The 23,457-nt window shown below is 41.4% G+C and overlaps 1 protein-coding gene and 1 pseudogene across 2 annotated transcripts in view; both read right to left on the bottom strand.

The window, feature by feature from the left end:
- PDE6A (phosphodiesterase 6A) overlaps window positions 1–23,457 on the bottom strand; it is a 65,668-nt gene that overhangs the window by 33,582 nt on the left and 8,629 nt on the right. The window contains exons 3-7 of one of the 2 annotated variants that reach the window (XM_061188329.1): window positions 22,793–22,882; window positions 22,102–22,242; window positions 11,981–12,055; window positions 6,969–7,033; window positions 29–95 (exon numbers count right to left, since the gene is read on the bottom strand). In XM_061188329.1, the coding sequence (XP_061044312.1) occupies window positions 29–95; window positions 6,969–7,033; window positions 11,981–12,055; window positions 22,102–22,242; window positions 22,793–22,882 (438 nt within the window). The remainder of the gene's footprint in view (window positions 1–28; window positions 96–6,968; window positions 7,034–11,980; window positions 12,056–22,101; window positions 22,243–22,792; window positions 22,883–23,457) is intronic. The other variant, XM_061188330.1, reaches the window with a different exon arrangement.
- Window positions 13,800–19,523, bottom strand: LOC133089537 (ribosome biogenesis protein SLX9 homolog; annotated as a pseudogene).

Genomic DNA, 23,457 nt, shown 5'->3' on the forward strand with positions numbered 1-23,457 from the left:
TCTCCCCCTTCAAAGTTGTATTACTTACCAGGCCATTTTGGGCAACATAAGTGGGAAGACCGCTCACTAAAGCCCAATGGTCCGGAGGTGGATTCCTGTAAAGGCCAAAGACAGTGGTAAGTTCTTTTTTTTTTTTAATATTTTTCTTTTTTTTTAATAGATTTTTAATATTTATTTATTTATTTATTGGCTGCGTTGGGTCTTTGTCGCTGTGCATGGGCCTTCTCCAGCTGCGGCGAGCAGGGGCCACTCCCTGCTGCGGTGCGAGGGCCTCTCAGTGAGATGGCTTCTCCTGCTGTGGAGCACAGGCTCTAGGCACGCAGGCTTCAGTAGTTGTGGCATGTGGGCTTCAGTAGTTGTGGCTCATGGGCTCCAGAGTGCAGGCTCAGTAGTTGTGGCGCACAGGCCCAGGTGCTCCACGGCATGTGGATCTTCTCAGACCAGGGCTCGAACCCGTGTCCCCTGCATTGGCAGGCGGATTCGCAACCACTGCGCCACCAGGGAAGCCCCTAGTGGTAACTTCTGATGTAGGGAAAGTTGGACTAAAAACTTGAAACTGGATCTTACCCTCCCTCTTCTCTCTGGTGGCTCCAAGCACCCAATTACTATACCAGACCAAGCCCCAAATCTTGGCTAAGCATCTTAATGTCCAAATGTAGACACTGAGAAAAAAGTGATAAGTCAGTTTTATTAATTTCACACTGAGTTTGACTCCCTAAGAAAAGAGACAAAATTCATCCAACAGATTGTTATTGGCTGCTGAGCAAAAACAGATGCCATCATTTCCCTCCATTAGTACTTACATACAGAGAGTTAGCTTAATATCATGTAGAGTGAGGGAAACCCATCTAGGATGAGCTCCTACCACATATCAAGCACTAAGCTAGGTGCTTTACATACTTATTTATCCCACACAGCAATATCACAATTTTGGGTATTATTTTTACTTGTTTATTTGGAAAAATGTATACATTCATGGACAAATGCATTAAAAACTTCATCAGTTGTTTGAAAGTGAACACCTATGAAACTATACCTGGCACTTCCCTGGTGGTTGGGTGGTTAAAATCCGCCTGCCAATGCAGGGGACACAGGTTCGAGCCCTGGTCCAGGAAGATCCCACATGCCGAGGAGCAACTAAGCCCATGCACCACAACTACTGAGCCGGTGCTCTAGGGCCTGCGAGCCACAACTGAGCCCATGTGCCACAACTACTGAGTCCGTGTGCTGCAACTACTGAAGCCCGCGCACCTAGAGCCCGTGCTCCGCAACAAGAGAAGCCACCGCAATGAGAAGCCCACGCACAGCAAGGATGAGTAGCCCCTGCTCGCCGCAACTAGAGAAAAGCCCGTGTGCAGCAACAAAGACCCAGTGCAGCCAAAAATAAATAAATAAATAAATAAATTTATTAAAAAAAAACAAGAAAGAACAACCTTGTCGGTACCTTGGAAATCCCTGACCTGCCCCCCCGCCACTCGCAACCTTCTCCCAAACCCCAAAGGTAACCATTGTCCCAGTGTTATGATTCTTGCTTTTCTGTGGCCTGTTTTCCTGTAGCCTGTTTCACCTGTTTTAGGTAGAATCAATGCACATACATTATTTCATTGGACTTCTTTTTCATGTTGATGTAATTCATTTGTTTGATTGACTTCAGCCGTTTTCCCTGGTAAGGTTGCATATAATTTATGCATTCAACTGTTGATGGACATTTCCCTCAGTGCGAGGCTAATATGAGCATTGCTGCTTCCAACACTCTGGTGTATATGTGCATTCAATTCCGTGTGCTAGTTCTAGGAGTAGAAATACTGGGTCATAAGATGTGCATGTCTTCAACTTTACTAGGTAAGACCAAACTGTTTTCTAAAGTGGTCATGCCAATTTATACTCCCATCAGCGGTATATTAGAGCTTCCTTTACTCCACGTCTCTGTCAATACTTAGTATTTTCAGACATTAAAAGAAAAATTACTTTTAGAAGATTAAGAAAGTTCTCCTCTATGGAGATAATTATGTCATGTTTCTCTTAACATGGCAGATTGTATTTATTCATTTTTCTAATGTTAGCCCTGCATTCCTGGAATATACCCAATTGGGTCATGATGTATAATCCTTTTTAGTTATTATTTGCTAAAATTTTATTTAGCATATTTGCATCTATGTTCACAAGTGAGCTTGGTCTGAATTTTCTTTTTCCATACAGTCTTTGTTGAGTTTTGGTGTCAAGTTTATGCTAGCCACTTCTTTTTCTAGTCTCTTGGATAATTTGTATGAGAATTGCATTATTTCTTCCTTAAATATTTAGTAGAACTCACCCCTGAAGGCATCTGGGCCTGGAATGTCTTTTTTAATGTATTTTACTGTTATAAGACTATTGTGGTGTTCTATTTCTTTGCGATTTATATTTAGTAGGTTTTATTTTTGCAGGAATTTGCCTCTTTCATCTAGATTTACAATATTTTTGGCATAATATCCTCTTACTATCTTGTTAATTTCTGTGTCATTGTGGTTATCCCCCTTTTCCTTCCTGATACAGCTCATTTGATTTTCTATTTTTCTTGCTCAGTCTTGCCAGAAATTCATCAATTTTATTAATCTGTCCAAGAAACCAGCTTTTGGCATTTGTTCGTTATTCTGTTAATATTTCATTAATTTCTGGGCTTATCTTTATTCTTTTGGGGAGGGTTTGTTTATCTGCTCGTTTGCTGTTAGTTTCTTGAGATGATGTGATGGATAGCTTCTGTCTGCCCCTCCAGGTCCACTCTCCAACATGCTCCTCCCTATCCCAGGAGGCCAATCTGTGTGGACTCCATCAAAAGGGTGCCTGGCCTTCCAGCTTCTGATTGAATTTAGCCCAGTGAGGAGACCTGGCCAAAACTAGAGGAAGGTAGACCAGTTAGGTCAGGCTATTTATTTCCCTGGGTTCCCCCTGGCAGGGTTGCTCTGGGTTTGCTGTGTCTCTTGACTGAAAGGCAACACTTCTCTCAAGATGCCCTGCTCTATGTGACTCTTTCTCCTTCCAGGTTCCAGAAATTTCCTTTGGGCCCAGGAATGCTTACAACAACCTCACTACTAGCATATTCTCTTTCAGTTTCCTTCATTCCACCCACACCTCTATAATTCATCCCTTTATAAGTAAAGCCTCCTTGAATTACCCTAATTTGAATGTGACGCCTATTATCTGCTGGGACCCCGACTGATACAAGTGGGTACAGAGTTTATTACTTTATATTGTATTCTTTTCTCATATGAATATTTAAGACCGTAAATTTCACCTTAAGCATGATTTCACTGCATCACATTGGTTTTGATATGTAATATTTTCATTCTTTCAGAATATGTCATAATTTCCATTGATTTCTTCTTTTACCCATGGATTATATGGAAGTGTATTCCTTTTTATTTTTTTCAGAAAAATAGTTTCTAGTTTCCAAGCATAAGAAGATTTTTCTGGGGCCTTCCCTGGTGGTACAGTGGTTAAGAACCCGCCTGCCAATGCAGGAGACATGGGTTCAAGCCCTGGTCGGGGAAGATCCCACATGCCGTGGAGCAACTAAGCCTGTGTGCCACAACTACTGAACTTGTGCTCTAGAGCCCACGGGCCACAACTACTGAGCCCACGTGCCGCAACTACTGAAGCCCGTGTGCCTAGAGCCCGTGCTCCGCAACAAAAGAAGCCACCACAATGAGAAGCCCACACGCTGCAAGGAAGAGTAGCCCCCGCTCACCGCAACTAGAGAAAGCCCCCGCGCAGCAACGAAGACCCAGTGCAGCCAAAAATAAATAAATAAATAAAATTAATTTTTAAAAAAAGTGCATTAGTAGAGATATAGTCACTTCTTATACTTATACTACTTAATGATAAAGAGGTCAATTCAATTCCAGGAAGAATTTACAAATGTGTATATGCTTAATAACAAGGCCTCAAAAACAAAAAAAAAGCAAAAACTGACGGAAATATAAGAATATATAGATAAATTCATGTTTGCTCATTGACAGGGCAGACTAAAACAAACAGAATAGAGAATATTGGAATAAGATAATTAACAAACTTAATCTAATGAATATATATAGAACATGGCACCTCACCCCCAAACTACGGAACACTCAGTCTTTTCAAGAATACCTGTGCATTTACAATAACTGGTGATATAATGGGCCATAAAACAAACCTCAATACATTTCAAACGATTGAAATCATACAGAGGTATCCTCTGGTCACAATGAAAATATGCTAGTTGTTTATAAATATGTTATTTTCGCTAATAACAAAAAGCTAATTAGAAAAATCTTCTTTATTTATTTATTTATTTTTAAAATTAATTTATTTATTTTTGGCTGCACTGGGTCTTCATTACTGCGCGTGGGCTTTCTCTAGTTGCGGTGAGCAGGGGCTACTCTTCCTTGCAGTGTGCGGGCTTCTCATTGCGGTGGCTTCTCCTGTTGCGGAGAACGGGTTCTAGGCACGTGGGCTCAGTAGTTGTGGCTCGCAGGCTCTAGAGCACAGGCTCAGTAGTTGTGGTGCACGGGCTTAGTTACTCTGCGGCATATGGGAATCTTCCTGGACCAGGGCTCGAACCTGTGTCCCCTGTACTAGCAGGCGGATTCCTAACCACTGTGCCACCAGGGAAGTCCCTCTACTAATGCACCTTGAGACCTATTTTTATCTGATAGTCACATAGTTACATCAGTTTTCTTTTGATTATCATTTGCAAGGCATATCTTTTGTTCATTTACTTTCATTCTCTCTGTATTCTTATCTTTTAGATAGCTCTCTTGTAAATAGGATATATGGTATTTCTTCACGTATATCTCAGAACTCATCAGTTCTTACAAGAACTGGGTTTTTTTTGTCTTTTTTTCTTTCTTTTTTTTTTGGCCATGCTATGTGGCCTGCGGGATCTTAGCTCCCCTACCAGGGATGGAACCCATGCCCCCTACAGTGGAAGCGTGGAGTCGTAACCACTGGATGGCCAGGGAATTCCCAAGAACCTTTTCTTATATGCAACTGAGAAAGATAATATTCTGCCAATTAATCTGTAATACAGTGCTTTTTGAACTTATAATTATTACTTTATGAATATCAACAGAGTTCTTTTAGCATTTAGGTATAGATTTTTATCATATTTCACACCTTTTTCCTGGCTTTTTGTGACATTCAAAGGCACTTTTTGTTTCCGTGCTGCATGATAGTATAATCTCTTTAAGTTACTTCTAAGAATTTATATTAAAGTCAGTGTGGATACAGCCACACTGTAGAAGGCAGCTAGGATGTTATCAGAGGCTAGAAGGGTGTGATACTTGGTGAGGAGTGGTGAGACATTGGGGAGAACTGTGATCTGTGATAACTCAGAATACAGGCAATGAGTTTGATAAACTGGCACCTCTAGAGAAGTGGTTAGAAAACAGAATGGTGGCAGAATATGCAGTTGACAAGGAAAAAAAAAGAAAGAGACGAGTTTAGGAAAGACTCAGTCTTCATGCAAACAGGACTGAACAGAGAGAACCCAGAAACTCAGGAACCTGAAGCAGTCTCTCATCCCCAACCAGTAAAAGATAAACCAGAGAACTGAGTGATCTGACTGTCAGGATTATCAAAATTGTTTTGGCAACAGTTGTGGCCTCTCACAACCACTATTTAAGGATTAAGGTGACCTGCTATAAATCCCTTCATTTGGACCAGAAAAGAGACCAAAGGTGAGACTCTCCCACAGAGGCTGATCACAGCCTCACGGAGTCTGCAGTTCAGTTGGGAAAGAGAGCCAAGCCTCAGACAGAACTGTGGGGTGGCTCTTGGTACCCACAGAGGATTCACATAGGTAACAAGGCAGCTAAATTTTGGAGAGTGCTCTACTGATCAAAAAGTACAAGCTGATACTAAAAACGTTCTTGACTGTTGAAATTTTAAAATGGCCTTTGAGCTTCCACCACCTGCAGGTAGGTTGGAGGCCTCACCCTCTGGGAGTTCTTGCCTTTTCATTATCCTCCTAGGTCATATAAGAAGACATTAGAGAATAAGCTTTCCGGGACTTCCTTGGTGGTCCAGTGGGTAAGATTATGCGCTCCCAATGCAGGGGCCCCGGGTTCGATCCCTGGTCAGGGAACTAGATTCCGCATGCATGCTGCAACTAAGAGTTCGAATGCAGCAACTAAAGATTCTGCGTGCCACAACTAAGACCTGCGGCAGCCTAAATAAATTAAAAAATATTTAAAAAAAAAAAGAGAGAGAGAGAATAAGCTTTCCTTGGGGGCTGAGTCACTTTCTTTGCCAGCTTCCTGCCTTTGCCTCACCCTCTGCATCAGGCCCCAGATGTGCCTCCATAGAAAATCATTTAAAAGCCGTGATCAGACACCGTGGCCTCATTCTATAGAGAGGCCCAAACAGGCCACTTATTTATTTATTTTTTAATAAATTAATTAATTTATTTATTTTTGGCTGCGTTGGGTCTTCGTTGCTGTGCTCGGGCTTTCTGTAGTTGCTATGAGCAGGGGCTACTCTTCAATGCGGTGTGCGGGCTTCTCATTGTGGTGGCTTCTCTTGTTGCGGAGCACGGGCTCTAGGCATGCAGGCTTCAGTAGTTGTGACTCGTGGGCTCTAGGGTGCAGGCTCAGTAGTTGTGGCGCGCGGGCTTAGTTGCTCCGCGGCATGTGGGATCTTTCCGGACCAGGGATCGAACCCATGTCCCCTGTACTGGCAGGCGGATTCCTAACCACTGCACCACCAGGGAAGTCCCCAGGCCACTTATTGACACTGGACTTGGGACTTGAACTCACAGCAGCTGACTCAGAATCCAGCCTCATTTGCCAAACTGCACGGTCTTTCCACCCTTCCACACTGCCTCCTTACGGCTCTCCCTGCCTCGAACAGAGTGTGTGGCCTTCTTGGGTTTGGTTAGTGTCGATCTTGGAATGAGTATCTTATGGACACTGATAATGTGCCTGCAATTCTACATGTTTTGAGAAGAGACTTACGGGATGACTTTGATGTCTTCTTTGCCATGCAGGATGTAGTCAATGACCTTGTAAAAGTTGATTTCCTAGGCAAAAGAGATAGAGAAGGTTCTTCAGAGTCTGAGACAGTACTTCAGCAGGAGTGTGTCCTTGAGAAAGGCTTTGTTCTTTACCCTGTGCCCTGTGGTTTTCCAGAAGCACCAGCCTGACCTTCTAAGGGCGTGTCCCAGTGCCCCTGGAGCTCACTGTCCTCAGCTGACTCTCAGCGTTCAGTGTGCTCCTCCTTGGAACCAGCTCACAGTGGCCAGGCAGGGGCTGGGATCTGGGGCTGGAAAGAGACATAGGAAGTGTTCCAAGGGAAACTGGGGGTTCAGTACAAGGAAAAAGAGAGAAAGATTGCTGGTGGAGTCTAGTGAGAGAGGGAGGTGGAAGGAGGCTTCTGTCCCATTTAGCATCATCGTCAACCCAGCCATCTTCCATGTGGGGTCAGCTCCATGGTCACGGCCCCCTTTCTCCTTCACTCCTCCACTCAGCTGCTCTTTGCTGCGTCAGCTCTTCCAGACTTGCCTTCCCAATCATCCCTCATGCTTCCTGACTCACATTCCACCTCTTCCATCCCTCCCACCTCCTTACACCATTAAAACCCCTATTCTCTTAAATTAGATCTGTTCAATTACATGACTTCCTAACATGGGGTTGGATACTGGCAGGTGCTTCCTTTTCCCTAGCTCTCCAGGGAAAAATCCATCACCTTATTGGAATGTGATGGGCAGGTTAGTAATAATCATTTTACAAATAGGAAAACTGAGACCCAGAGAGAGGAAAGGACTCATTTCTAGTAAGACAGTAAGCCAGGACCAGAACCTTGGCCCCTGACTCCTGTGCTCAGAGCTCTTTCTGCTGTCACGTAAGGTTAATAGCTTAAAATAGTGTTTTCCTCTCTGTAGCACTCTCACCTAGAATGGGGGCTACTCAAAGTGTGGTCCCTGACGGGTACCAGTCTGCAAACTATTTGTTACTATTCCATGATGAGACAAAAACAGAAGTTGACAGTCAGTGTTTAGAAACTTTTACAGCAGTTTGACTGAGTTAGGTTAGGTCTGTTGAAACTGATAATTTAAAAAAGACAAGTTTTGTATGTCTTTTTAAATTTTTATTTTTTGCATAATAGACTTTTATCATATCTTGAAAAGTATCAGTCCAAAATAAATTGGAAATTTAAAAAAAATTGTTCCTCTACTACAGGTTATTTTGAGAAATATTGCACTAGAGATTTAAATGTTGATACCTGGGCCCCATCCAGGCCTCCTCACTCAGAACCTCCACAAAGGGAAATTCCTCATCTAGTCAAGGGTGTCTAGTTGACGGGCAATCGTGACCTTCTTCAGGCTCACGAGGGAGAGAGAGGCTCTGCTCCTCAATGCCCAGCATTGGAAGCAGCTACAGTGATTGAACCCTTCTCTAGCGGCTCCCATGGCATCGGCTGCTCCACGGCAGGTATGAGCTCCCTGCAGTAGGAAGCATCCAAGGGAAGACCAGGTGAACCCCACAGCACGATGAAATGGAGTTAGGAATAGATCTAGAGTGCAAAGACTCAGGCTCTGGTCTTGGTTCCACTATGTGTCCTTTCTGGGCCTCAGTTTCCCCAGCTGTAAAATCGGTGGTGTTTGTTTGTTGTTGGTGTCAAGTAGCAGAACCCTTTCCCCTAACAAAGCATGGGCCCTAATCCTATAAAGCAGAGGAAAGTAACGCCGCCCTAATGGAAGCAGAGTTCGGTACATGGAGATCCTGCATCTCTCCTGGTTTTCCCTCACTCCCTGTCCCGTCCTCCTCTGCCCCCATTCACCCCTGGCCCAGGCAGCCACTGTGGGAGCCTTGGGTTCTAAAGATAATCCGGGAATTTAAAAAACTGAATTAGGGAATCCCTAAAGCCCCTTCCAGCTATGATTCTAAGACTATGGTTGGAGAGTTAGCATAGATAGATAGTCTCTCATAGATTAAAATGCACATATTCTTTGACCCAGTAATTCTACATATGCTAATAAATCCTATAGATATATTCCAAAATGTAGGTAACAGCATTGTTTTCCTCATCTAGGGCTCTCAACCAGACTGCTTTAAAAAGTCTGGAGATAGCTGATATCTATCACTTGGAGATGGTTAAGCAAACTGAGTGCCTGCACATAGTGGATACTTCGCATGTCTCCAGAGCGACTAGCTGTATCTGTGCTGATAGGGAAAGATGCCACAATATACTCAAGTGGGAAAAGTAAGGCACAAAATAGAATCATCACACTTGTCAAGGGTGGTGGTGGTGGAATGTGTGTGTGTGTCTGTCTATATATATATATATATATATATATAGACAGACACACACACACACACACATACGTACACACACCCAGGAATGTCCATGGACATTTGGGAAAGGTAGACCGCTCACAGTGGCACAGTGGCTGCCTCAGGGCAGGCTGGATTTCTGTGCTGTGCTCTTTTGTATGGTGTGAGCTGTTCTCTGTGCTCATGTATTACTTTTTCAATAAATATAAATACATTGTGGTAAGAACATTTTAAAACAGTGAGGTCATATCCTATGGGCGGTTCTAGAAATCAAAGGTGGCCACATTATCTGCTGGGACTTTGGTAGAGCTGTTTCCTTCTGGGAGAGGGAGAGGGCCTTCTTGCTTCAGGGCCATCTGTCCTTGGGCCTGGGCTCTTCACTGCTCTCCCAGGGAAGCTGCTGGCTCCCTGGGCCTGGTAAACTGCCCTACCCAGGGGTCTCCATGAGATTCCTTTAGAAAGGTGAGAAATGGACTTTTTTTCTTTTAAACCCACAGGAGAATCAATTGTGCTTTCACAGAAAGCAACAAAAAGATCAGTGTGCTTTAGGTAAATAGAACTTTTTCCACACACTGTAGCTCAGCCAAGTTGCTTTCAAGGCCATATTCATGTAGAAATTCACCAGCCTTTGGAAAGTCAAAACCAAGCCATCAATGAGTGCCTTTGTCACCTAGCACCTAAGCAGCTGATGCTGTAACACAGGGTCTTTGAAAGAGCCACATACAGCCAGAGCCAAATCATCATGCATGGAAATATACCAGTTTTAAAAGAAGTGCTATTTTTTTTTTTCCATGAAGCCTACTTAGCCTTTTTCATAACTACAAAACACACACAACACTTTATTTTTAAGAGGAGATGAAGTGAGGTGTAGTTGCTTTGCGGGAACTTCAGAACCAAGATTTGGGGAGGTTAATTGGTCAAAATCCAGATGAAGATTGTATTGGTCAAAATCCAGATGAAGATTGTATTTCTAATGTGAATGTGGCAGATAAAGTGTGAGAGTGATGTTAGAAGGCAAAAGGATAAGTTAGATAGAGCCTGATATTTCTCTGGCTGTCATGGAATTGGAGATGACCTCTGACCTCAGGGCTCAGCTCAGAGAGCTGAATATTAAAGCAGCCCGGGAAACTGAAATTAATTGAAGTTGGTGGTGTCTGAAAGCTATGGTGATCTCTATTCTATATAGTTCCTAGAATTCTGAATTTTAGGAACAAGTCCAGCTCATATGTGAATTAGATGAAAAGCTCAGTAGTAACATCTCAACTATGCCAACACAAAAAGCTGTACTTAAAAAGGAAAAATGTCCCCAAATAGTTTTCTGACAGCAGCACATGATGTAAGCCTTGAAGACTCAGTCTTCCCAAATGAAATCATGAAATTGTGTGGGCAAAAGAGTAGTTTGAAACTGGACAGCGGCAGGTTATAAAGGTCATTTTGGATAAAGCAGAACAGACAGTTTAGATTCCAAGGTTGAAATCTTTTCTGGTGTGTATATGAAGCTCACAGGCCAGGGTGTTAATTCTAAATCCCTAGAGTTTGAATTAAGATTAAATAAAGTCTGTCTCACACACACACACACACACACACACACACACACACACACACACACACGGACACAGACACATACACACGCTGTCCTTTATCTTTATTTTGGGTAGGGTTAGTGTTGGCTGGGGGGAATCAGACCTCCTAGCAGAAATTGATATACCATTTCAGACAGGCTGGAAGGTTTTGTGGGAAGAATGCTGCACTAAAACTCAATCCAGGACACGACTCTGCTGCTTACCTATTCTATGTGGCCTCAGCTAAAGTCATTCTGTCATTCTACAGGTTCTATAGGCCATTCGAGTGCCAGGTCTGTTTACCCTGCTGCATCTTTACATCCCCACACATTTCATTTCAGCTTCTCTAAAGTGTTTATGCCTCATCTTTAAAATGTAGCAATAGTAGGAAACCAGAAGTCACAAACTGAAGTGCCAAGAGAGACCTGATAGAAACATAAATGAGAGGAGGAGGCCAGGGGTATACAAGGAGGAGTCGGGGGCACCGTGCAAACTAGAGAGTTCAGGCCACACATTGCAAGGAGGCGGCTGCTACTCAGCTCCAATCAAATTTACCCTGCAGGACTGTGGGTCCAGTTTTGACTGATCGGCCACCTTTTGAAAAGAAACTGAGAATCTAGATGTTTATCAGAAATACCTTGATTTTTAAGTGCTAAGCTGCCAATTCAAATCTGTTTTAAAGTAAAAACAAAGAAAAACTAAAAAAACTTATGTAGCCAAACATATTTATCTATTGGCTGGAATTGACCTTCTGGCTATCAATTTGTACATTTTAGATTAGATTTTAAGATTATTCGCAGCTTTAATTGTCTACAGTTTTCCTGCTGGGTGGATCCTTGAGCAGATTGCTTGATTTTTCTGGAGTTCTTTCCTCATCTATGGAATGAGAATATTTATTCCTCCTTTGTCAGTCCCACCAGGTTATTGTGAAACTCCAGTGAGATATTAAAATACCTTGCAAATTACAGGGCTTGAGCAATTGTGAGGAATTATAATTTCAAGGGAGACAACCCAACCCAGAGAAGATAAATACCTAAGCGGTAAAGAAACTTCAGCAGGGCCTACAGTGCCTTACTCGTTTGCATTTCATTAAACATTTGATCATATGGGACAGGCTAGAGAGAGACCTACCCTTCCATCTGGAGTCCTGGGACCAGAGTAGGGTGGAGCCTCACCCATCAGGACTGGCCACACGTCAAAAAATTCCTAGGAATGAGAAAAACAATAATTATGTGTCTTGAAAGTAGATCAGAAAAAGATTAAGAAAAGAAGACTACCTGTATGAGTCATCTATCACTGAAATCTGGAAGATGGGCAGAGCTCAGTGAAACCAAAGGTTGGAAGGGCTGCAAGATTCACTAGAGTTGGAGAATGTCAGTCATGTCTGTGCTTTGAGATATATCAATATCATCAGAACTGGATCTGTCTAGGGACTTCCCTGGTGGTGCAGTGGTTAAGAATCCGCCTGCCAATGCAGGGGACGTGGGTTCAATCCCTGGTCTGGGAAGATCCCCCATGCTGCGGAGCAACTAAGCCCCTGCACCACAACTACTGAGCCTGCGCTCTAGAGCCTGCGAGCCACAACTACTGAAGCCCATGCGCCTAGAGCCCGTGCTCCACAACAAGAGAAGCCACTGCGATGAGAAGCCCACGCACTGCAGCGAAGAGTAGCCTCCACTCGCTGCACCTAGAGAAAGCCTGTGTGCAGCAACAAAGACCTGATGCAGCCAAAAAATAAATAAAAATTAAAAAAAAAAAAAAAAAGAACTGGATCTATCTAATCAATAACCAAGAAATGGGAGTTAGGTTGGAGCACCCTCATACTCCCTGTGCTATGGGACATGAGAGGGAAAATGGGGACACTATGGCTAAGAAATTTACCTTAAGTATTAATACATGCTAAGCATGTGAGCAAACATTTAGCTGGAACAATGTTTCTTGCAGTATCATTTATAGCAGTGAAAAATCAGAAAAAACCTAAGTGTCCAATAGGAGGGGACTTATTAAATCAATTATGGTACATCTAGTAACAATGATGTTACAGTTGTGTAGGTATTGATTAAAAAGATGTGCATGATACACTGATGAGTAAAAAATGTGAGGTGACAAAAATAGATAAATCATGTGACCCCAGTGTTTATATAGAAAATGCTGTCAAAGAATTCACAACAAAGCATTAACAACTGGTTTTCTCTGGGGGATTGGAATGAGGTTATACTTTATTTAGCAATTATTCCCTAATAAAGTTTATGGCTTTTGTAATAGGGAAAAAATTTTTTTTCTAGATAAGAAAGAAAGAACAAACAATGGTGCCAAATATGGACGGATAGACCCATATCTGGGCTCCAACAGGAAAGGATGACACCTGTAAGACAACTGGCAAAGACAGGGGCAGAGAGAGGAGAGAAAAGGGTTGGCAAAGGCTCTGCATGGTCACGCAGCCCCAGGAGAAGAAACTGGGAAGCCACGCAGGCGCTCCCTTGCTACTTCTCCGCTGGTTTTCCTACCACACACGCAGCTGCACAGCTTGTGTTGGGCCAAATCTGGGCCTGGCGGAGGAGGCCTCTGTCCTCCAGTGCCTCTCTGTTCATTTATCTGCTGGCATTTAGGGCCCGTGATTCACTAGCTCTGGGTTATTGTGGGCAGGGTGCTTCTTGACCTCTCTCTCTTGTTTGAACATATTTGTCATGGTGGTTTGTTCTAATATCATCCAGAGGGCAAGCAGAAGGGACTCCACATGAAATCCAGATTTCACGTCCTCACCCTTCTGCCCAGTTGGGCTCTTCTCTTGACTACCAACAACAGGAAGCAATTCAATTCTGGGTGAAAATGTGAACTCGGGACTTACCTAAGCTCCACAACATGCTTGCTGCTAGATAGAGAGAGATGGGCAAGGCACAGTTTATGCCCTGGAGGAATCTGCTATGTCATGGAGGAGAGAATTAAGCCCTCAAGTAACTTTAGTAAGGTAGATGGGGTAAGAACCAAAACAGTAATAAAAGGAGAACACAAATGTTAGAGGAGACCAGAAGAAGGACATGGGGCTGACACTGTCAAGGTCAAACTCTGAGTGATTCTGAAGATTGTCCCAAGGAGAAGCAGATGTTGTCAACAAAGGGTCGGGTGGAATGTGGGGCATGTTTATGCTTGCCTTCCTCTGTCTCAATCTCTCTCTCTCTTTTATTTCTAAACAGCTTTTTTGAGATATAATTCATATACCATATGATTCACCCAGTTTAAGTGTACAATTCAGTGACCTTTATTGACTTTTTTCATAATGTCAATACTTCAGGTAAGAGCTTAGCTACCTGGGGTGGGGCAGTGTGAGGGGAGGTGGAGAAGCGTAGGTTCTTAGAGTGATTATAGGCAACCCAGCCCACTTCTCATTGCTAGATTGTTCCATCTATTGGGCATGACTAAGTCAGGATATTCTTGCTTAAATGTGACTTTCCCTTTTGAGGGGGAGTTCAAAAGAAACAGAGGGCAGAACACTGCAGCTCAGAGCTGTGTTCAGATCCTTTAAGGTGCAAACTGAGCACCATTTTAAGGCGTTCAATTTCTCCAAATTTCTTTTGAATTCAACTACTCAGAAATTCTTTTGATTAAAAAATAGAACCATTCATTTGTATGAATTCATTTGCTACTTCCTGAAGGAGTATCAAAGTGCTTATTGCTGGATTTAGCCATATTTGGCAAAATACTTGATTCAAGAATTTACAAAAATCAAATGGACAGTTGCACTAGAGCCAGAGGTTCCCTAAAATCAGTATATGGCCCAACTGCACCAGAATCACTTAGGGAGCTATTTTAAAGGCAAAAATCAGAATAATAAACCCATGAGTATATGGAAATCTGTTATACGGTAAAATGGCATATCAAAATGGTGGCATTTCAAAACAGTGGAGAAAGGGTAGACTGTTCTTTAAATGGGGAATTATGAGGTGGGCACAAAATTTATCCCTACCTTATACCATAACATATTAATAATTTCAAAAGATGAGTGAAAGATGAAAATATATTAATCAAAACACATCAGATTATTTCAGACTATAATATTAAGGTTGAGGAAGTCTTTCTTAAACAAAATTCAAAACACAGAAGCCATAAAAGAAAATTTAAATCTTCTGTATGATGAAAGATGCCATAAACAAAGTTAAAATATAATCCACAGAAAGGGAAAATATGGTTGCAGCCTATGTGACAGAGATATAGTCTATATCATGGATAAAGCACTCCTATATTTTAATAAGAAATAGACAAAGAATTCAATTTTAAAGGTGGAAAAATGGGCATATATTGCCCAGAAAAATCTGGGCAATATATGGAAGAAAGAAACTTAACTCACAAATAAACATATAAATGTATTTACCCTCACTTGGTAATCAGTGAAAAAACAATTAGAAAAAAACAATAACATTTTTTGCCCATTTAAGTAGGAAAAATAAAAAGATTTGTGATATACAGAATTGGCAGGAGTTTGGAGAAATGGAATTCTCATGCAGTGCGAGTGAGTATAAAATGATTTAGCCTTTAGAGGGAAAATTTTGGGAAAGCAAAATAAAAATTTTTTCTTAGTAATCTACTTCCACAGCTTTGTCCTATAGATAGTCTCTGTCAAGTGTGCAGGAATTTAACTCCAAGGTTGTTCATTATAGCATTGTCTTTAATTGCAAGACTATTTAGAAATGATTTAAATGCCCAGAAATAGGGGAAAGGATAAATTAATTATGGTATATCCATACTATTTAGAAGAATGAGGTAAATCTATGTGAGAACAAAGAAAGAGGGTTTCTACTCCTATTAATGGTGGCCAGTTTGTTTCAGACCAGTCCTCCAACTGAGAATTATTATGAAATCTGGACTGTATATGTGTATGTGTGCATATGTGTATATAAACATTTGTTTGAAGGAATCATAGAGCTAGCAAGGCAGCAAGGACTTGATGGGCCAAGATCCCACAGAGGAGGGAAGCCCAGAGATGTGAGCCTAATGTCTGATTCAGCTTTTCCTCTTGATCCCCTTGCTGATACCAAAGATGCTGTGGGAGCCGCTGTGGAAGCTGCGCAGACTTACTGGGCTAGTAGGATAAAATTGGAATTCAGGGCCTGCCAAGGAGGAGGGACCCTTGAAATCAACCCAGGTTTCAGCCGGCCCTTCTTAAAGGTTTATACCCTAGGAGTAAAAGTGAATCAGAAACAGAACATCCCTTGCAAAAACTGAAGACCAGCTTCAAATCAGCTCAATCCCTGAGTGGATTCAGATGCTCTGCCTTTATCTTAACTGCTAGCCAGAAGTAACATAAATCCCCTTTGGAGGAATATAACATTGCCCAGAGTTTCAAATCATCTCTAAAATGTTTTATACATGTCTCTAATGTTCAAACAAAAATAAATAGTCATGTACAAGATAAGGATTAACTGAAAATCAAGAGATAAAACAGACTATAGAAAGACAGCCATAGAATATATCCACAGATATTATAGCTCTCAGACCCAGACTCTAAAATAACTGATTATGTCCAAGAAATCAAATACAGAATAGAGAATTTTAGAAGAGCACTGGAAACCTCAAGAAAGATGAAATGGAAATTCCAAAATTGAAAAATACCTGAAATTAAGAACTCAATAGATAGTTTTAACAGCCAATTAGACACAACTGAAGATTCATGGATAGATCAGAAGAAATATTCAAACTAAAAAACAAAAATATAAAAGGGCGGGAAATACAGAAAGGAGTGTAAGAGACGTAAAACATGATGAAAAACTCTAGTATATAATGACAACAAACTTAGAGGTCTTTTACCACTGCATATCAAGATATTTTATAGAGGTACTATAATTAAGACAGTATGGTATTGCAGAAGAATAGATAAATATACCAAGGGAACAAAATAGAGAGTCCAGAAGCAGACCCAATATATGGACACTTGATTGATGATAGAGGTATGATAGAGAAATATGGTCTTTTCAGTAGAACAGTGGGGGAGAAGGATGGTCTTTTCAAGTACTGGTCAAATTACTTGGAAAAATTAATATTGACACTACTTCATGCTATACATTTTAGAAATGTTAGGTAGATTGTAGAGCTGTATGTGAAAGTTCAAACAGTAAGGCTTTTAGAAGTTAACATAGGTGAATATCTTTATCACCTTGGGACCAGGAAAGATTTCTTAAATAGGGCATAAAAACCAATAACCATAAAGGAAAAGATTGATAAATTGGGCTACAATATAATTTAAAACTTACATTTATCAAAACATAAGATAATGAGAGCACAGTATGGGAGAAGATATTTGCAATGCTGCATTCAACAGAGGACCCATATCCAGAATTTGTTAAGAACTCTGACAAATAAGTAAGAGAAAAACATACAATAGAATAAAAAAAATGGGGAAAAGACTTGAACAGGCACTTCACAAAAGATGTCCAAATGGTCAATAAACATAAAGCTTCCTGGTCATTAGGTGACACATGTTAACACCCAAAGAGATAACACTACACACCCACCAAAATGGCTAAATTAGTAAGATGGCAATATCAAGTATTAGTGAGGACACCCCCTACATTGCTAGTGGGAGGGTAAAATGGTACAATAATTTTGAAAATCAGATTGGCAATATCTATTAAAACTATTACCCAGAGGAGTAATATTAAAGGTAATTCTTACCTTTAACAATTGTGAATCACTATATTGTACACCAGTAACTTATATAATATTGTACATCAACTGTACTTCAATTTTAAAAAAAGCTAGGGACTTCCCTGGTGGTCCAGTGGTTGACAATCTGCCTTCCAATGCAGGGGACGCAGGTTCGATCCCTTGTCAGGGAACTGAGATCCCACATGCCATGGGGCAACTAAGCCTGTGTGCCACAACTACTGAGACCGCGTGCCTCAACTAGAGAGCCTGTGCGTCGCAAACTACCGAGCCCATGTGCTCTGGAGCCCATGCACCACAACTAGAGAGAAGCCCGTGCACCACAAGGAAAGATCCTGCATGCCGCAACTAAGACCCGACGTGGCCATGAATAAATAAATATTAAAAAAAAAAAAAAAAAAGCTATTACCCAGAATTTCTACTCCCAGGTAAATACCTAACTGAAATGGGAAATGGGTACAACTTTGTACCAAAAAATATGTACTAGAGTGTTCATAATAGCAATATTCATAAAAGCCCAAACCTGAAAATGCAAATGTCCATCAACAGTAGAATAAATAAATACTTTGCAGATTATTCATATAATGGAATATTCCACAAGAATGAAAATTAATGAACTAATGCTATGAGGAGCAATAAGAATGAATCTTACAACCCAAATGTTGATCAAAAGAAGCCAGACGCAAAAGAGTATGTATTTATATGATTCCATTTATATGAACTTCAAAAATAGGCAAAACTAACATGGCTTTAAAGGTCAGATAGTGGTTACCTTTAGGGAGGAAGGGGTGGGAGTTACTGGAAAGGGGTAAGAAAGGGGCTTCTGAGGGGCCAGTTATGTTCTATTTCTTGATCTTGGTGGTAGTTAAGTGGGATGTTCATTCTGTGGTAATTCATCGAACTATTCTCCTGTAATTGGTGCTCTTTTCTGTGTGTATGTTATGTGTATATATGTTGTCTTAAAAAAATCCACATGTACTGATAAAAATTATGTTCACAGAACATTATGTAAAAAAGGCAGACTATCGTGTAACCCAGCAATGTTTATTTATTTCATTTTACTTTATTTTTTTAAATTGGGTTATCTTTTTATTGTTGAGTTGAAAGAGGTTTTTTTTTTTCCTTCATGAGCAAAACATCAAACTTTAAAAAAAAATTGAAGTATAGTGGATTTACTATTTTGTGTTAGTTTCAGGTGTGCAGCAAAGTGATTGATATATATATGTATTTTTCCATTATAGGTTATCACAATATATTGAGTATGGTTCCCTGTGCTATACAGTAAATCCTTGTTGCTTATCTATTTTACGTATAGTAATTCGTATCTGTTAATTCCATACTCCTAATTTTTTTTAAACTTTTTCTTTTATATTGGAGTATAGCCGATTAACAATGTTGTGATAGTTTCAGGTGCACAGCAGAGTGACTCAGCCAGGCTGCCACATAACGTTGAGCAGAGTTCCCTGTGCTATACAGTAGGTCCTTGTTGGTTATCCACTTTATTTTATTTTATTTATTTTTTAAAATTTTATTTTGGCTGCGCTGGCTCTTCCTTGCGGCACGTGGGCTCTTCGTTGTGGTGCGCAGGCTCCTCTCTGGTTGTGGCGCCGAGCGCGCAGGCTCAGTATTTGCAGCGCGTAGGCTTAGTTGCCCCGCTGCATATGGGATCAGTTCCCAGACCAGGGATTGAAACTGCATCCCTCTACAGCCACCTCTCACGCCTCAGCTTCAGCTTCTCCTTCTTGGGCAAAACAGCCTTGGCCTCGGCACCTCTCCTGATGGAGGTGACGCCCCTTGCGTCCATGCCCAGCTTCTGCACCAAGGCACTGGGGTCTTTCGTGGTCCCAGCAAAGACACTGGCATTCATGAAAGCCCACTCCGTCCCCCCGACTCCGCCAGCCGAGGCCTGCAGAGGGGCTGTCTCCCGTGTGGGGGGCCCGGGGCCGGGCGTGGCCTCCCCTGTGGGCCTCACGGCAGCCTGGTGCACCCAGGCCCGCAGGCCCCTCACTTTCCCCATGTTCCGGGCAGAGACCCACCTGGTTATCCATTTTAAAGACAGCAGTGTGTACACATCTATCTCAAACTCCCTAACTATCCCTTCTCCCCACCCTTCCGCCTTGGTAACCATAAGTTCGTTCTCTAAGTCTGTCCATACTCCTAATTTTAAGAGTTCTTTTTATATTCTACATACTAGACCTTTATCAGACATATGATCTGCAAATATTTTCTCCTATTCTATGGATTGTCTTTTCACTTTCTTCATTAGTGTCCTTTCAAGCACAAATGTTTTAAATTTTGATGGAGCCCAATTTATCTGGTTTTCCTTTGGTTACTAGTGCTTTTGATGTCATATCCAAGAAACTGTTGCCTAATCCAAGGCCACAAAGATTTACATCTATGTTTTCTTCTAAGAGATTTTATAGTTTAAGGTTTGTGCTCCATTTCAAATTAATTTTTGTATATGATGTGAAGTAGGACCCCAAATTCATTCTTTAGCATGTGGATATCCAGTTGTTCCAGCACCATTTGTTAAAAGGACTGTTCTTTCCCCTTTGAATGGTCTTGGCACCCTTGTTGAAAATCAATTGACCATGGTTTTTATATGTGACCACGGTTTTTATTTTGCTAGTATTTTGTTGAAGATTTTTTGCATCTGTATTCTGTAGGGTTTTTGGTCTGTAGGGTTTTTTCTTGTGATATCTTTGGTATCAGGGTAATACTGGCCTCAAAGAATGAGTAGGGAAATGTTCCATCCTCTTTTATTTTTGTAAGAGTTTGTGAAGGATTGGCATTAATTTTTCTTTGAATATTTGGTGGAATTCATCAGTGAAAATATCTGGCTGTGGGCTTTTCTTTGTAGGAAGTTTTTTTTAATTGTTAAGTCGATCTCTTTATTTGTTATAGGTCTAGTTAGATTTTCTATTTATTCTTTTTTTAATTTAATTTTTATTTTCTATTGGAGTATAGTTGATTTACAATGTTGTATTAATTTCAGGTGTACAGCTAAGTGATTCCATTATATATACACATATATCCATTCTTTTTCAGATTCTTTTCCCATAGAGGTTATTATGGAATATTGAGTAGATTTCCCTGTGCTATACAGCAGGTCCTTGTTGATTATCTATTTTATATATAGTAGTGTGTATATGTTAATCCCAAACTCCTAGTTTATCCCTCCTCTCCACATTTCCCCTTTGGTAACCATAAGTTTGTTTTTGAAGTCTGTGAGTCTGTTTCTGCTTCGTAAATAAGTTCATTTGTGTCATTTTTTTTTTTTAGATTCCACATATAAGTGATAGCATATGATATTTGTCTTTCTCTGACTTGCTTCACTTATTATAATAATCTCTAGGTCCATACATGTTGCTGCAAATGGCATTATTTCATTCTTTTTTTATGGCTGAGTAATATTCCATTGTATATATGTACCACATCTTCTTTATCCATTCCTCTGTCGATGGACATTTAGGTTGCTTCCATGTCTTGGTTATTGTGAATAATGCTGCTGTGAACATAGGGGTGCACGTATCTTTTTGAATTATAGTTTTGTCCAGATATATGCCCAGGAGTGGGATTGCTGGATCATATGGTAATTTTATTTTTAGTTTTCTGAGGAACCTCCGTACTCTTCTCCATAGTGGCTATACCAATTTACATTCCCACCAATGGTGTAGGAGGGTTCCCTTTTCTTCACACCCTCTCCAGTATTTATTGTTTGTAGACTTTTTGATGATTAGCCCAGCAATTTTTAAACAGTTCTTCAGAAGATTCCAATTTACTGTCACATTTGGGAGCCTCTGGACTAGACCTAAGGTCTTTTCCAATCCCAGATTCTGCAATTCATTTATTCATTCGACCAAATATTTGGAGGGTCTCCGCTGGGCTGTGTACCACACGCAGCATGACAAAGCATGCAAAATGAAACCGACAGGGATCTTGGGACTTTGGGAGAGGAAATCACATATCTAGATAACTCTGGAACTCTGTTCCAAGGCAGAAAATGATTAGCTCCAGGAGGCAGAGACAGGTAGAGAAAGAGCAATGGGAGAGTTGGTTTGGGAAAAGCTAGCTGAAGAACATGACTGGGGGCCAGTTGAGTCTCTGCCGCCTTAGCCAGCGTGGCCCCAGAGCATTCTGAGGGACCAGATCTAAACATATGCGTCCACTTCAATTGCCTGGATGAGCCCTGGGCTCCATACACCATAGGAAAGGTTTCTGCCCACCTTTGAGTGCATTTTCTGAGAATTCCTGAAGTTGGCAACTTTCTTCTTTCTGGACTTTCATCCTGCATGGAAACTTCTTTATCACCTACCTTCACCACCTCATCACGCCTTCTTCTCACATACTCATTTTTTTCCAACAGACTAGGGAAGATACAGGTTATTTTTATTCCCCTGTGCCCTAGAATGACTTTTCCTCTTTAAAGGTTGGTAGTCCTCTCCTCAGTGTAAAAGACCTATGAAAATCTTTTCACAACCATCCACATCCTCCCAGCCTCTTCCCTGAGCACTGAATTTGTGACAGAAGTCTGGGCTCCACCTGGTATATATTTAACCTGTTCTTGGAAATGTCTGCTCCTGAAGTCTTCTCACCTTCTGCTTGGTCATGTCCAAGAGCCCCACGGAGTATCTGTCACAGTTGAGGAAGGCTCGGACTGTGTACAGGGCTTTGTGGAACTGCCTCTCAATGTCCGTAAGTTCTTCAAAGACTTTGCTCCCAGACCACAGTAGTATCTGAAAAAATACAAAAACATAGTCAATGTTCCTGAGGCACAGAGCAGCAGCTCACAATAACCAAGAGATACAATAATTGTCCCCGTTTTATAGATGGAGAAACTGAGGTTCAGAGAGGTGAATAACTGGGCAGCTTCTACTGGGTCCAACTCTTCCCATTTCTTTTATCTCCTAGGTTGTTAATAAGAATGATAATAACAAACATTGATTGAGCACAAGTGCCCTACATACATTATCCCATAATTTTCCCCATTTTTCAAATGGGGAGACTGAAGCTCAGAGAGGTTAAGTGATTTGCTCAGGGTCTTAGAGCTAGTAAATGGCTTAGCAGGGATTCAAATCCAAGCTGCCTGACTTGAAAGCTTGTTCATGCAATCACTCTGGGATACAGGTTTACAAACATCTACTACCTCATGCACCCCAGAGATGCTGAGCAGAGACAGTATGATGGTTCCCAGGCACTTTTATTATCACTGCCTTTCCAGTTGAGCACATCAATGCTTCAGTAAAAGGACACATCCAGTCCATTCCCTTGAGCCAAGCCCTTTACCTGGCCGCGCCGAGTCTCACAGCTGTGCAAGTAACTCAGGTGGAACACCTTCATGATTATATTTGCAAAATTGAGGTACTTGAGAAGAATCTGAAAATCAAACAGCATGAGGGGAAACAGATGAGAAGGAGAAATTCCTCCTCTGGCCACTTCTACCATCAGAAAATAAGTCTGAACATTTTCAAAGCTTCATCTGAGACAGTTTGAGCAGATGGATCATGGAAGGCTTACTCATAAAATGATGCATCATAAGAGGGAAAAACTGGGCTTCCCTGGTGGCTCAGTGGTTGAGAATCTGCCTGCTAATGCATGGGACATGAGTTCGAGCCCTGGTCTGGGAAGATCCCACATGCCGCGGAGCAACTGGGCCCGTGAGCCACAACTACTGAGCCTGCGCGTCTGGAGCCTGTGCCCCGCAACGGGAGAGGCCGCGATAGCGAAAGGCCCGCGCACCGCGATGCAGAGTGGCCCCCGCTTGCCGCAACTAGAGAAAGCCCTCGCACAGAAACGAAGACCCAACACAGCCATAAATAAATAAATAAATAAAAGATTGAGGGACTCTGATAGATTTAAAAAAAAAGAGGGGAAAAACTCACAGAATGTAGAATGTCTACGTTAATAGGGGTGTATTCATGAAAAATTGCTACTGTTTATTGAGTTCGCAG

Source organism: Eubalaena glacialis, chromosome 4 (assembly GCF_028564815.1).
Source record: "Eubalaena glacialis isolate mEubGla1 chromosome 4, mEubGla1.1.hap2.+ XY, whole genome shotgun sequence".
In the NCBI taxonomy this organism is placed as follows: domain Eukaryota; kingdom Metazoa; phylum Chordata; class Mammalia; order Artiodactyla; family Balaenidae; genus Eubalaena; species Eubalaena glacialis.